The 16,306-nt window shown below is 46.0% G+C and overlaps 1 protein-coding gene across 1 annotated transcript in view; it reads right to left on the reverse strand.

Annotated features, from left to right (window-relative positions):
- Window positions 1–16,306, reverse strand: part of THSD4 (thrombospondin, type I, domain containing 4) — a 478,159-nt gene that overhangs the window by 409,791 nt on the left and 52,062 nt on the right. The window contains exon 3 of the mRNA XM_012728805.1: window positions 14,846–15,207. Coding sequence (XP_012584259.1) covers window positions 14,846–15,207 — 362 coding nt within the window. The remainder of the gene's footprint in view (window positions 1–14,845; window positions 15,208–16,306) is intronic.

Raw genomic sequence — 16,306 nt, forward strand, 5'->3', positions numbered from 1 at the left:
CAGCACATCCTCAATACTCTTGAATAGGGGAACGATAGAACTAGTTACATTGTTATATAGATGTACATATTGGAGTACTATGAAACTGTTTAAGGAGATGAACATGACACAAAGATGAGCCTATACATGTTTCTGTTTGTTAAAAGAGAAAAGATATATACAGTATATGAAAATACATCTCTCTCCAGGATATAATTATAAACTGATACAAATGAAATTTGGAAATGATTTCCTTTGAGAAGCAGACATAACAGGGTGCAGTCAGGGAAGACTCATTTGTTATATTCTATCATATCATAAATTTTTGCCTTGTGCACAGATTTTCAATATGTGAATGTGATATCAAAGAGAAAAACACTACGCCATTTTCCACTGAATTTGTGAAATGTAATCTGATGAGTGTAGGGAGGGTCATGAGAAGCAAATGTAGGATTATGTTGTATAAATGTCACAAAGAGCAACCAAGCAAATCACTTAAATATGTAACCATGACATGCCCAATTATAAACAAGTGATTAGCCTTAAAGATGGAGGGGTAGAAATAGGTAGGGACAAAAGCATCTTCTGAAATATCACTGGCAGTAACTGTAGTTCCAGGACAATTTCACAAAATGAAGGGCATCATTCACTTCATGCCCAGCAGGAAGCTTCCTTAGGGTCTGAATATGCGTGGGCAATAAAGCAACTGATACCCAGTATTTTTTTTTTTTTTTTAAGTTCTATCTACTCATGCACACAGAACTGGGGCAGAGGCGAGTGGTGCAGGGGGCGGTAAGAGGCTTCACCAGAGACAGAGTGGGGAGCAGAACAGGCAGATCAACGAAGTACACTGGTGAGGGGAGCAGTGGGTGGGTCAGGAGAGGTCTGCTGCATCACGTAGGTCACCTCCTTGTCCAGGGATTGAACTCACATTCAAGCTACTATGGCTAGCTTCATAGTGCTGCATTTTAGCCCACTACGCTGCCAGGGAGGGCCCAACACATAGTATTTGATGACAAATACCCCAGTGTCTATTCTCTGCTGTCCAATAGCATTCCCATTCATCAGATAATCAAGTGTGGGGCAGGAACCTCATGAATTCTGACTTCTTTCTCCACTGGATTCACCCTGATCATTACTCTCTATTAAAAAACAAAACAAAACAAAAAAAAACCAGAAAGCAAAAGAACTCTTGTGGCCCACCTCTATTCAGAAACATCAAGGTCAATCCCAGCTGGCTTTAAAGCATATTCAGTTTGATGGCATGCTCCATTCTTCAACAGCTGGTCTCAGTTTAGCTTCCTAGATTCAGCTCTCACTTTCATCACCCGCCCATTTCCCATCTTCAGCCCTACCTTTCCGGGCACATAAAGGATCACTTCCCATGTCCCAAGTACTCAGAGCTTTTGTATCTCCAAGACCCCACCTGGATTCCTACCCAACTGGCTTCTGGTTGGATACAACTTCCAGGCCCAACATAAACATCAAGACTGGCCTGTTGTGCTTGCCCAAGGTAGCCCCACAGTCAGAACCTTCCAGGGCCCTCTGCCTACCCATGTCCCCTCTACACTCTACCTTGGAAAAATTTTTTTTAATAAATGGACTGACCCCCTCACAGATTTGCTAGTTTTTCTGGGTGGGGCTTGTCAGTTTCTTATTCCTGCTCATAATCACAGACACTAGCAGCCAGTCTGAAGCTACTAGGAACCGTAGTCGAAATGACACGTCAGAGGCCACAGGTTAACTGGGTCAATAAATACTATATCCTTGGGTCTATCAGTAGAAACAAAAAGGCTCTGAGTTCCAGCAAACACATCAAGACAGCCCCACATATCTGAGTGGAAGCAAAGACATTGGTGAAATTAAGTCAGCAGCCACCTAGAGAGCCCTGAGTGCCGAAGACCCTGGAAGAGAGGAGGGAGCCGCCACTGAAGACCAAAAGTGCATTCACCAGAGTGGTTCCCGGGCAAAGCAGACAAAGAGGACTCTGCATCCTAAAACTCAGAAGAGAGCTCCATGCTCCTAAAACTCAGCCTGTTCCGCTGTGATCACTTGCAGGGGGGAGAGGCTAGCATGTGTTCAGTTCAAAGAGGCTGTGAGCAAATGGTTTAGGTTGAGTGCGTCCTTCTTCTTAGAAGTTCAGAAGACAGAAACTCCTGCCAGGGCTGTTCCAGGCTATAAATTATCAGGTGTCTACAGAAGATAAGAGGCAAAACTCTGGCCATTAAAGTTAAGACGATGAAAACAAAAGCTTCCCAGGTTGCCTACCACACCGCATACGCTCTCACTACATTAGCTGGCTTGACCAGATTGGTTTCTGCTCATTTGAAAATAATTAAGCTCTGGGTACAAAGACCAACATGAGAATCAGCTGATAGGTTTGCTCTGTGTCTTCAGGGAAGGACCCCAAAGGCTCACAGATAGGGGAAGAGGAGAAAGGCAGGAGGGAGGGACCCTGAAGGGAGGGGTGGTCGGATTTGTTCTAATAAGCCGGAAAGAAAAGAGGCCTTTCACAGATGTACTCACGCACACAGGATCAAGAGGCAAACTACTTAGCAGCCAAAACCGAAAGGTGGTTTTGAGTGACTCTGAACTTAAAAAGCCTTTTCTGCCCTAGGCAGTCAAGCCTCAAGAAGAACCTATCATCTTCAAGACCTACTTGCTGGCCTCCCAAAAAGTGACTGCCCGCTCTTACCCAACCCCACCCTACTTCCACCAACACACTTTCATATGTTCCAAAATAAAGAAAGCAGCAGCCTTCAGAACATGCTCAGTGCTCAGACTTTGAATCCATACATTGTCCGAGGCTGCTGCTTCTTGTCCAGAGGATTGTTGAAAATCAGTCACTATCCCCCAAAACAGCTCAGAGCTCCCTGGTGCTGCTGTGTATCTCAGAGGTCCCCGGTTTCTGATACACATCTCCAAGAGCTCATTCAGCGTGGGCCTGGCAGGGAAAAATATGAACAGAGAGTGGGCATCCTGGAAACCAATTTCAAACCAAAGGGCAACAACAGCGTCCAGTGGCTATACGGAAGCAGGTCATAGCTCAGCAGGTCGTTCACACACAGGACACCTGGGTGTGACACCTCCTAGGGGGAGATGAATCTGGCCAGAGGAAGAAGCATTTTTTTGATTCACACAAAGGCAAAGAATGAGTGAGTGGAGATCCAACAAAGAGGTGTTTCCAGTTAAGGCTGAGTCAACATTAACTTGTTTGGAGCGAAGTAGATGATGACCCCATCTTACTTGGGGCTGGGAAGGGCACCCTTGAAGCTGAGAAGGGTGAGAAATCAGGTGGGACAGAGGTGGTAACATGGGAGGCTGGACAGAGTCCAGGTGTTCCCTCTAACAGGGATTTTCCGCCACCGTGCATTATCTGCGCTACCCTGGACAAGTCACCCCACATCTCTTATCAACAGCAATAAAGTGAGATCACGAAAGTAAAGCACAGGCTTTGACCCTTGTAAGTTTTCTGTAAATGGTGGTCACCTTGACAGCTACATGGTCCCAAAAGTGGGAGACCTGGAGCATCCAACCTTGTCACCTGAGGCAGGTAGCCGGAGGGGGCCAGAGGGGGCAGAGCCGGCTTTGCAGGAAGAACAGTAAATGCATTTATTTCTCCAGCGTACTGAAAGGAGGCCTCTTGGGAGTCAAACCTGTTGCTGGTGGGGGTTGTAATCTGAACCTGAATGGGCCGTCAGGACTACAGGAGCTTAGGGGAAACCAAATGAGATTACCAGCGGAGCGCAGGGCCTGGCCAGGACAGGTGCTAAGCAAATGTGAGGGAATAACCCTGCTCCCCCTTTTCTCCCCCTCCCTGGGACTCTCAAACAGCCCTTACCCCAGAGCCTGATCCCTAACAGGTTGCAGCTAGTTGCAGACCTATTTTTGTAAGTTCTGCTGAATTCATTAATACAGCAGCAATAGCCATTATAATGTAACTTATATTTCTTGAGCAGCTTTTATGTAAACAGCCCATGGAGAAAACACTGCTATTTCTCTCCCACTCTGGATATTTCTCCCACCAGAACTTTTATACCACTTTCTATGCACCCGCTTAGTATATATGTCATTTCATTTTTCTCCTGTGTTATAAATATGAAATATGCCAAGCATCATCATCTTGTCTGAAGAATGAGGCACAGCTTTCTCCATGCATCGGAGGGAATCATTTAGGGACAAGTCTGTCACTCTCAGTCAACTGAAAGAATTTTTTTTTTTTCAGAAGGATTTTACTCCATCCCCCAAGATAGTCAACGCCATGTGTTTAAGTAAATATGTTCAGTACTCAGCAACAATATCTTGAACACTTGCCAATGTCATCACTCCTATTTTATACATAGGGAAACTGAGTCTAAAAGACATTAAACAACTTAGCCAAGCTCGTAAGTCTGTGTGAATGGCTATTATGCTAATATTAATAATATACTGAATGAATGAATGGTAAGCCCCTGAGAAACTTAAACATCTGCAGTATAGCACAGCTTATAAATACCAAATGCCATTCATAGAGGATTACAGGGACAGACTGTCTGCAATGAGAATTTACTGGAAAACAGGGAGAGAAATACTATTTCCCTCCAAATCCAGAAAGGGTTTTCAGCACTAGCCCACAATGAGCTGTTTTCCAGTCATTGAGGAAAGGGAAATCTTAGTTAACTACTGAACCTACCTGGCCCACAGGGGACTAAATGTTTCTATATGAAAAAAAGTTCACAAGGGTATAAGGAAAACACTGTGGGCTTAGAAGTCAAACACAAAGGGAAGAAGGAAGGTCTAGAAGCAAGGCCTGACTTAACCTAGGCATGACAGAGGGACATTCGGGAAAGGAGTCAGCGGTAGAAGGGAGAATAATGCAGTAATTCAGAACAGAGTTTTGGAGCCAGACTCTCATTCAAATTCTTGTTCTGCAATCTATCAGCCCCAGGATCCCAGGCTGGTCACTCCATCTCTAAGTGTGGAGTTATTTTCAGTTAAAAAAGGGATGCTATTAGTACTTGATGAGTGAAGGACCTTTGAGGTTAGCAACCATAGCCTTACACACAAGGTCTCTTGTGGTTGCTACAATAAACTAGGTGACTTAAAGCACAGAAATTTATTCTCCCATGGTTTGAGAGGCCAAAAGTCCCAAATCAGTTTCAATGGGCAGAAATTGAGTTATTGCCCATGGGGACTCTACAAGAGAATGCCTTTGCCTCTTCTAGCTCTTAGTGGCTGCAGGGGTTCCTTGGCTAGTGGCCCCAGCACCATGCTCTTCAAGGTCAGTCCCGCCAAGACTCTCTCTTCTGTCTTCACATCACCTTCCCACTCTAGGGATTATTGTGTCAACTCTCCTCTGTCTGGCTCTTTAATGACACTCATGCTTGCATTGTATCATCTAGGATAACCTCCTCATCATAACCTTAACATATCTGTAAAGTCTCTTTTCAAAAATAACTTAGCATCTTCAGTCTGTAAGGACTAAGATCTGATATTTGTGGGAAGCCATTATTCGCTCTCATGCACACAGTAAACATCAGTTAAGATGGTTATTACTTTTAGAAAGGATGAGTTGAGAGAAAGGGCCATCTAGGAAAGGACCTACGGACATATAAAATATAAGACAGTAGGGACTTACGAAGCTGAGGAGGGGCTGAGAGCACTTCACCATGAGAATGAGCCAACAGGGTGAACACAGTGGTGCTGCACTGTGCTGTGCTATAGACCCAGAGTCGCAGCAGCAGCAGGAGTGGGGACACTGGGACCAAGCAACTCTGCATCCAAATCCTACTCTACCCCTTGCAGGAGCAGGATGCTGGGGCTTTATCTCAGTTCAATAGTAAAACGGGCTGGCTGAGGCTCAAAGAGCATGTGTACATGATGTGGCACATAAAAATGGCTGTCATCAGTGCAACTGAGCCAGTAACGAGCAGGGAGGATGAGTAAAGGAAACGACAGAAACATGCCCCCTCCCATCCCTATATGAAGGCATCTCAGGCTAGCACCAGGCATGCAGCCAAGGAGAAGTCTGAGGGTCCCAGATGAAGAGCTGAAAGCCCCTTGTGTGACACACATATTGTAGTCAGACCTTTTCCACAGCCCATCAGATCTTCTGAGACCCAGCGCTATGAACGACTTGGAGGGGATTCAATGCAGCATTCTTATGGCAAATGTGATCTTTGTTCTGATAAGGAAATACTTCTGACACTTAATGAAATGCCACAGAAATGAACAAGGGCTCTTTGGAGCCTTGTCTGAGATCACCGTACCTCAAACTTAAAATCTGACTCCAATCTTTCCTAACCTGCAGGCAGAAATGTACATACCAGCAGCCCCAGCTCTGTCACAAACTCTCATTGAAAAAGGCTAAGGTTTCCAACTGAGACACCGAAGCATATGATGACATGGCTTATCAGGTTAGCATCAACAGGTAAATTTCTTGTCAAACAGTTCAGGGACTAAGTGGAAATCCTGGCTCAGAAGGTAAAGAAAGAAAACTGTCCTTGGAGGAGGAAACAAAAATCACCCAAAGCACTCAGCATGCATTTCCAGCAGCTTCTCTCCTCACTGCCCTGAGAGGCTTCCAGAGACACATAGGTGAGACCAAAGACTTCCTTTCTCCTGTCCCTGTGAGTTTTTTTTTTTTTCAAAGATTTATTTATTTATGCATACAGAACTGGGGTACAGGTCAGAGGTGCAGGGGCGGTGAGAGGATTCACCAGAGACAGAGTGGGGAGCAGAAAGGTCAACTGATGAAGTACACTGCTGAGGGAAGCAGTGGGTGTGTGGGGTGGTCAGGAGATTTCTGGCATGCCATGTGGGCTACCTCCACAACTGGCTAGGAATTGAACTGGTGCTGCAGTAGCTGGAGATCACTTCACAGTACTGTGCTTTAATCCATTGCGCCACCAGGGAGGGCTATCCTGCGGTTTCAATCCCCCTCACCCCAACAGTAAGAAGACTCTTACAGTACAGAACGGAGGGGCAGGAAAATAGCATGCAGCTTTAAGAAGTTTAATTAACAGCAAATTTCTGATCCAGCATCACAAAGGGGCCCACTTGGCTCCAGGGGCCCTCAAGACAGAAATAACATATTGCTCCTGAATTATTAATGATGAAATGCAAATCACCTCCAAGAAAGTGGGTGAAAGAGGAGCTGAAAAAACAAATGAGTTCTACTCATAGCTCAGGACAGTTCCCTGGAGAGGCAGAAAATGGAAAGCCTGTGATCTGGGCCTGACCCTACCTGTTCTGTTTCAGAATGAATGGACCTTTCAAATACAACACAGACATACACACACACACACATGCATACCACACACACAATTACAGAAAGCCTCCAGTCAATGATAATAAAATCTTTAAGTCATGTTGTCTTGAACAACGTCTACTGTTTTTCCAAGAACTTTTAAAGCTGTTATTTTATGGGCCTGTGTGGTAGACAAGGGACATAAAATTATTCATATTTTATGAATGGATTAAGTGACACTAAAAGTCATTCAGTTAGCAAATGGTGGCACCAGGGCAAGAAGCAGGGTATGATGCTGATGCCCAGATCAAGACTTTTTCCAAGGAAATAAAATACTACTGTAGTGCTTGCATTCATGGGGGCTTAAGGACATCCAAGTAATAGGATGATTTCTGGTGGTTGTCTATAGGAAGCTTCAAAGCACTGTGTTCCAGAACAATGAACCAGAGAAAGCCATGCACTCCCCACCCTGCCCATACTCATCAAGGACAACAGGGTGTAGAATGTGCTTCCAATATGTGCTTGAAGACGTGTCTGAGTGCTGTGTGCTCCCATGATTCTAGATGGCTGCATGGTGGTGGGGACATTGAGATCTGTAATGGTGTCTCATGAACTAGCAACTGACCTTAATGACTGCAATGGCACCCCTTTACTTCACAAATGTATAAACTGAGGCCCAGAGAAAGGTGATGACTTGTCCAGGATCAAATCACTGGTGAGGGTTGGGAACTAACCCCTTGTCTGTGGTCTTGGAATACAGTCTTTACTTCTGCACCAGTTGCCTCAGGCATCTTTATCTGTAACTTTATCACCCTGCTGTCCTTAATGAGTAAGCATGCCCGAAAAAGAGCTGAGGGCAGGGATTCCATGGGTTTCTCTGGTTCGTTATTGGGGGACACAGTGCTTCGAAGCTTCCCGTAGACCACCGCCAGACAGGTGGGAAGAAATTGTCCTATTTCCTGGGTGTCCTTAAGACCCCCAGAATGCAAGTGCTACAGTCATTTCATTGTTGTGCAGGCATCAGGCAGTGTCATTACACAGCTCTGGGCGGCAGACTGCCGGCACCTAGGCCATCTAGCACAGCCTGTTGTGGCCGTCATCATATCTGTGGCCTGTGGTTGACCAGACGCATCAAATGATGCATGACTGTAGCTAAAGCTCCCTGCACCCCAATGTGTCTACATCCTAATCCCCAGAACCTGTGAATGTTCCCTTACATGGCAAAGGGACTTCACAGTAGGATTACATGAAGGATCCGAGATGGAGATTTATCCCTAACTGTCTGAGTAGGGCCTTAGAAGAAAGATGAGAATTAGTGAAGAAGATAAGATAACAGAAGGAAGAGATTAGGTTGGAGTGATGGGGAAAGGCCCCCAAGGCAAGGAGAGCAGGTGGCCTCTAGAAGTTGGAAATGGGAAGGAAACAATTCTCCCCTGAAGGGACCAGCAGCTCTGCCAACACCTTGATTTAGATTTCTGACTTCCAGTCTGTAAAAGATAAAAGTTTGTGCTATTTTAAGCCACTAAAATGGCTTAAATTGGGAGCAAATGCACCTAGTAAAAACTCTAGAACAAGCCTTAGCTTCCCAGCCAGTTTACCATGGCTTCTTGGGATTTACAGAGATGGAAGGAGAGGGGAGGGTAGGAATGGTGTAGGCAAACATTTGAAAACCACAAGGGTATTTAAGGAGAGATCTAGACTGATTATCCCACATCTTGCTTTAAAAGAGAAGAGAGTTGGCCATTGTGATTATAGGGATTATCTTTCTCAACAAATTTCCAGTTTGGGCTCCCTAGGACTGCTAGATCCTTGGAAAGGAGCCCCGAACTTCCCCAGTCTCACCTGGACACCCCCCACTGCCCATCCACAGCCCCTTGCCCCTGCACCTCAGACCTTCTATGGCTTCCAAAGCATGACAGGCTCCTCTGTATTTCCAGGTCTCCACCCTCGAAATTTGCCTTCTGGGGAATAACCTCTTCACTCAGGGATCTGCTAAAACTCTTCTTTAGAGGGCAGCACGCTCATCACTTCCTCTGACTCCCCATCTTCTCTTCTCCCACTTCATCTTTAGCATTCCTCTTAGTAGAACCCTGGGCACTTGGTTGTGAAAATACTGGTTTGATCTTCTTCCTCCACCCCACCCTGGGCAAACCTGGTCCAGTCGACTTCTAACAAAATGCTAGCTTTACTTTTCCAGAAGGGCCTCTGAAACCCACACATCACAACCTTTAGTGACAGATATGACACACTCCATGCAGTGGAAAGCATGGTTGTGACTTCACAGTGATGATTTTCATGCCCCAGCCTCCTGACAAGTGCCCTCAGTAGAGGAATATTCTCGAATTGCAATACTTGCTGGGAAAGGGAAAAGTGCTCCCTATCTTGAAAATCTCTCATTAAAGCCATCCTGCACCTCATTCCCCAGATTCCAGCTGACTCACATGAATGAAAATCAGAACAGGCAGACACAGGCGAGCATAAGAAAGCTCATCCTGAAGAAGTCCTGGCTGGTGGCAGGCTCATTTCTTACCACCAGAGTGCTAAAAAAGCTACTCAAATTCACCCTTAGCTACCCAAATTCATCCTTAAAAGTGCTGGCACTAAAAAGAAAGAAAAATACCTGATGGTTTCACTCATAGCAGGAGTATAAAGGATCAGGGGGAAGAAAAAGTAATAATGAACAACTACGTACCAGAGACATTTTATGGGGGTGGAGTGGGGAGTGGGATTAAAAATGGGGGTGGGGAGTACACTGGGCTATGGTGATGGCACATGGGTGATTTGGTGATGGGAAACCCACAGGCATTGCAACTGAGATGGGAAAGGCACAAAATGATGTAAAAATAAGCTACTATATTATTTAAAAAAAAAAAACCAGAGTGCTGGCACTGTGCTCATATCTGGTCTCTGTGCAAGCTGAGTTAACCTGGCCAGCAGGCAGTTAAAACAGGTTCCCAGGTGGTTATGGACTTGGGTGCTGGGCAGCAGGGTTCTCTCCAGATACCATTTTCACTAGCTAGTTTGGGAATGGGAGACATTCGTTCGATCTAGTGTAATAAAATTGAGCTGCTGCAGAAATAGGGGCTCCTTCCACTTTCTTCCAGTCTGCAGGTAACCCCCATTCCCAGAAATAAGGGGGAAGGTCTCCTCCTGATGATTGTCCTCAATTTCATAGGTGTGAGTTGCTGTACACCTGTACACACCACAGGCGTCGCTCTCTCTCTCTCTCTCTCTCTCTCTCTCTTTCTCCCCTCCATAAGACACAGCCTTGGGCATGGAATGGGGGAGGACTTGCTAGAATACTTTTATGGAATCTGTTAGCCAAGACCTGTAGGCTGAGCGCCACCCATCCTCAGTCCACACAGTTCGTGGCTACCCAGCCTGCCAAGTCCTAACTAAATCTCAGGGGAAGACATGCCACACGAAGAAAAGGCAGGTTGCATCGCCCCAACCCTGCCTTCCTGGACTAAATTCTGGGCTCCCTAGTCACCTGATTTTCCAGAACCAGAGTTCAAGCTGGAACTCTAACACACTGGCATCCAGCCTTTAAGGCCATGAAGGGAGTTACAGGTACAACTGATTAAGCACCTACTAATGAGTCAAGCAATAGGGACATTTTATTTCATTTAATCACTCAATGATCCCATGAGATGAGAATTATTACTTTCATTTGAAAGCAGAACTCTGAGACTTAAGAGAAGTTAAATAACTTTTCCAAGCTCAGGGTCTTTGGAAAAGTGCCAGTAAATGCTGCCATTATTTCTAAGGCTTTTTAGAGTGTGACGTGTTGTGTACTTGCGTGTTCTAATAAGACAAGAGCCAGCTATGGAAGTAAGTGGATATAAGAAATTCCCAGATAAATTCCAGCTAAGAAAATTTTATTTATTCATCAAGATAGGGTTTAAATTCTGTTTGGGGAACCTTTGCTTACTGCTCCATCCTACAAGGATTTCCTACCTTCCTAAATGCTGGGCATGCCTTTACTCTCTTCCAGCATGCATGGGTTTGCCATTCATCCACCACCCCATGTCAGGTTTCCAAGGACGGGGATTGTGGCTTCCAGTGCCTAGAACTAGATGCAAAGATTTCCCTAATTAAAGGAGCTGAGCACTGATGCCTTGGCTTGCAAATCCCATCCGTTTTCAAGATGTGGCTCAAACTGTCCAACCACTAAGCATCTTTTCTAACCTTACCTGCTAGACCTCAGCAGTCTCGTTTTCAAAACTACCCCAAACTACCCCTTTCCATGAACAGAACCTTAATGTCAGTCTCCATCAACCTACCTCCAATTCTGATTCTGTTGTTTCTGAAGTGGCTGATTTTGAGCAAGTCACTTCATCCCTCTCTGTCTCAGCTTCCTCATCTATAAAATGTGAATGAGGGCCCTCCCTGGTGGCGCAATGGGTTAAGGCACAGCATTGCAAGCTAGCAGCAGCAGCTTCAGTGAAGGTTCGATTCCTGGCCCTGGAGGTGATCCACATGGCATGGTAGACCTCTCCTGTCTCGCCTGCTGCTCTCCACAACAGTGTACTTAATTGATCTGCCTCCCACTCTGTCTCTGGTGAGTCCTCTCACCCTCTGCACCTCTGGCCTCTACTCAGTTCTTTATGCATAAATAAATAAATCTTTTTTAAAAAAGTGAATGAATCTATCTGCCTCACAGGGTATGTGAGCTGTTAGTGCAGTAACTAGAACAGCCATGCCCCTCCATGGAAGCCAGCATCACTGCCATTACTCTGTCATCATATGGCATTTTCATGCTTGTTTTTCCTAACCTTCCACAGAAATAGTTCTCAAACCTAGAGGACATAGGAATTATTTAAAATGAAGATACCTAGGAAACAAGCTAAGTGCCCATGCCAGGTGACCATAGAAAGATACAGCATCCACACACACTGGAAGGCACACAGCTGTATTGTTGCCATTTGCAACAGAATGTAAGAACCTAGAAGGTATTGAGCTTAATCACATCAGTCAGATGGAGAAAGACAACACCAGATGATTTCACTTACATGTGGTCGAGAAACCAAACAAAAGGATGAACTAAATAAAACAAAAATAAGCGTTCAGCCCATGAGAACAAATTAGTGGTTACCAGAAAGGAAAGTGGGGTGAGGCAATCAGGTAACAGGGGTCAACTGTGTGGTAATCGACATTTATTGGTCGACTTAATGTAGTATAAGCACAAGGTGATTTTTAATGACTCACACCTGCCATTTGCAAGTTGTCATTCAGTTACATCGGTAACAATCTAAATAAATAAATAGATAAACAGAAAAGTAATAAAGCTACCGAGGCCTCACCACACACCTACAGAATGCTCATTAGGCAGAAGGGTCGTGGGGTGCGGCAACTCAACTTCTAACAAGCCACCTGTCACACTGCCAGTGACTCACACCTGTGCTCTCAAACTTGGAAGTTTTATTTAGATGGTATTTGATTCCCAAATTCCTATCCATGGAACCTCGAGGTTCTAAACACGCACTTCTACACTGGGGGTGCCCAACCTTGATACCTTGATATGCTGGAAATATATCAAGTTTGAGCACAACCCCTTGAGACTCTCAAGGGGTGTGACTAGATTGTCAAGATTTCTAAAAATGGGCAGAGAAGTCTAGAGTTCTGCCAAGCTCCCCAATTATTGCTCCACTAGAATGAAACCTCAGGTTTGTATAATGATGCCTCTGAGGCTTTCACCAGAGAAGCTCAGCATCTGCCTGTATAACAAACTGAGCCTCCATCTAAGCCAGGTTTGTAGAAAGGATTCTTATACTTAAGAAAAAATAAATAGTAAGTTTGACAACAGCTGCTCCAGCCTCTCAGTAAAAGCCTCGAGATCCCACCACCTGGTTCTTATTCACCTTTGTCTCTCCCCCAAGGCCTTACAACATAGTAGATGCTTAATAAATATTTATTGGATGATTGGATGGTTTTGTTTTATTTGTTATCTGGCTCTAATTAAGTTTTCAGTTGCCTAGCATAACAACCTAACAGTTTTTTAAACATCCAAGCCCTCACAGCCTCCTTCTCAAACTTGAAACAGAAGAGTAGAGCAGACAGCCATCCGGGGAACACAATGACATTTCTTCTGGGGTTACATATACTATGCAAGGTCCTAATGACTGATAAGTCTAAGCAAATGTGATTCTTGTAGGCCAGGAAAAGCGTGACATATGTCAGCAGCACAGGCCTCCCAGGCTAATATTTGGACTGTTTCATCTACAAATGTCAAATTATAAGAGCATGATAAAATTTGTAGGAAGTTCATAGTAAACAGTAATTGGCCTCTTGTCAATAAATTAGAAGGGGAAAAAAAAAATCCCTGCTGCCAAAGCAAATGAGCCAGAATGCCTGCAGCCCAGACCTATAGCCAACCAGGGCCTGTTGCCTGGGCATCTCTGCTAGGTTCTCAACCCTGGAGACTGGCAGAGAAATCCTTGAGTGCTTCAGGGTCTGGGTGTCAAAGGCACCACCTTCAAACCTCAGTTTTTCCAGAGTTCTAAGACTCCAATAGAACTTTAACCTCTCAGGTCCTCAGAGTCCTCTTCAAACATCGACTTTACCAGATCCTTCAAGTCATGACAAACAGAGTTTAATTCTAATTCCTTCCACTTCCTAGCTATGTGATCTTGGGGAAATTACTTCTCTGGGCTCTGTTTCCTCAGTATTAAAGTGGGGGTGATAGTAGCATGATAGTATTGTCCATGTAAAGTGGTAAAACAGTTCCTGATAGAGAAAAAGCACCCAATCAAACTTAGCTATTATATATCTGCAATCCTGACCTCGAGTTTTGAAAGTTAAGATTTCATCTTTCCTTTTCATGTTTTTGTCAGTCTGGTATGAAAATCCAGGTTTGAGTAGCAAACCTAAACTTCCTGGACACAAAGCCACGTATGGTCTTTCATCTTACTTGTTGAGACCAGTCATATGTTTCATATGGAGAAATAGCAAGGTGCTTGATTGTGGACAGAAAAGAGGCCATTGTTAGGTGAAACATGCCTTGAATTACTATTCTAACATCTGAACAATTCTGAATTCTAAAATACTTCCGTCATAAGCACTTCAGATAAGAGAAATTATATTTTAGCTTGTGTTTGGAATGAAAGGAGATAACATGCCACGGTCCTGGAAAAGTTCAAAGAATGCTGACAGTTGTAAGCTGGGAACAACTAAGGCTGCAAACATTCAACTGATCCAAAGACTGGAAACTTCTAATCAGCCCTCGGATTAGAAGGCTCCTTGTCTTGCCCATCCTCAGCACGGTGCCTCTCCACAGTCTGCAGCCAGGGGACCTCCCTTCAGCCCTGCCCAGAGGAGCACCGGAACCCAGGTCTGCCTCCCACCCACGCCCTCTTCCTGTCACTCCTCCACAGGATCTCCCTAAGGTTGAAGCTTACGGGCTTTCTCAGAATTAACTTCACTTTGTAGACTATCCAGAACCTTGGAGTGGGCAGGGAGTGGCCTCCATGCTCAACTGGCTGCAAAATAAGTCTGAAGATGAAAGGAAATAGGTGGAGCTGAGAATCTTCCCCGGGTACCAGAAGCAATGCCCTGTTCCCACAGCTGTGCTGTAGAGCGGCGGGCAGAGTCAAGGACAGGAACCTGGGCGAGCAGGTGCCGGGCCAGCAGGGCGCCTACCTTCTGTTGCCTGTGGGTTCGCGGCCCGGGGGAGGCGGGTGCCTGCTACCCCGCAGGAGCGGGCCCTGGCGGCTGGCGTTGAGGCCCACAGGGGCGCGCGGCTCGTCGCGGCTCCGGTGCAGGGGCACAGAGGTGCGCACGGCCGATACCACGTGGCCGGCGAAGGTGCGTGCGGGGGCTACCGGCCGCCGACCCCCGCGCGCGCGGTACGAGCCTGGTAGGCAGGGCCGGGTTTGCTCCATCACGCCACCGCTGCAGCTGCGAGAGCAGGCGGACCACGGGCCCCATGAGCCCCACACGCCAGGGGCGCCGCCGCCGCTGTCCTCCGGGGCGCTCTCAACCGCTGTCATCCGCTGCGGGACCTGCGGAGACAGAGCAGATTAGGAGACCCGAAGTCTTGCTCCTGCTTCGCCCTCAGAGGCGTTGGCTAACCTAGAAAGCGGATCCATTACACACAAGTATGTGCAGGGCCTGTTTAAAAAACCCGATGAACACAATGATATAGGTCAGTCGTGGCTATATTTGTCTTTTTACCAACATTCATCAATTTATTTGTTTTTTAACAGAAGAAGGGACACACGATGGCAAATATGCCTAAGGTCCAAGAAAGTCGTTCACCATTCTGGCTCAGGTGCCATGACCTTGGACAGCTCCCACGGTGCCAGGCAGGCCCTGTGCCCCTTGCCTCCACCACTAAAAGCCCTGCTCTAGAGCCAGGTGCCCAGGCCAGCCATCACATCCAGCAGTGTGAAGGGGAAGTTCCAGAACCTCTCAGCCTCAACTGGCTTCTACAGAAGGATGGAACCTACCCCCCTCATAGGTCTGTAAGGACATTAAGATCAGGGCATCCATGCGTATAGCATTAAATACTTGATTGTAACTATAGTGAATCAGAAAAGGTGGGAAATGTCAGAAAGTTCTAAAGTTCTTGCCAGAGGGTGATTCCATATTCTTGCTCAAATAACTGGTCATTTCTGTGAAATGACTATGCAGGCACTGGGCTCCGAATGAGTGACATGCTGCGTTCCTCACTATGCGGACTGCCCTGAGTACCAGCTGTTTACCAGAACTCAGCCGGATCCTGAGGGTGGGAAGAACATCCCAGCCCACACCAATGACCTGAACCTAGCAGCAGAGCAGTACAAGATGCAGCGAGTATAAGACTTGGGGGTTGCTCATTGGGCACAGGCAGCCCTGGCTGGTGGGTGAGGCATGGAGTGAGGAGTAACCACAGCTGTGGAAATAGCTGTAATGATTTGGATAGAAAGCACCGGTAATCACCAATCCTCACAGCAGCCCTGGCTACTGCCACTCTCACCTACCGGAAGGAAACAGGTGTGTGCCCTCCCTCACTGCAGCTGTCTGAACTCAGGTCTACCCACCTTCCCATATCTGTACACACTGGAACTCCCTGTTCTCTAGTCAGCAGACAGTTACTCTTCACCGTCCAGATCTGCTTGG

Source organism: Condylura cristata, unplaced genomic scaffold (genome assembly GCF_000260355.1).
Source record: "Condylura cristata isolate star-nosed mole 26May11 unplaced genomic scaffold, ConCri1.0 scaffold00023, whole genome shotgun sequence".
Classification (NCBI taxonomy): domain Eukaryota; kingdom Metazoa; phylum Chordata; class Mammalia; order Eulipotyphla; family Talpidae; genus Condylura; species Condylura cristata.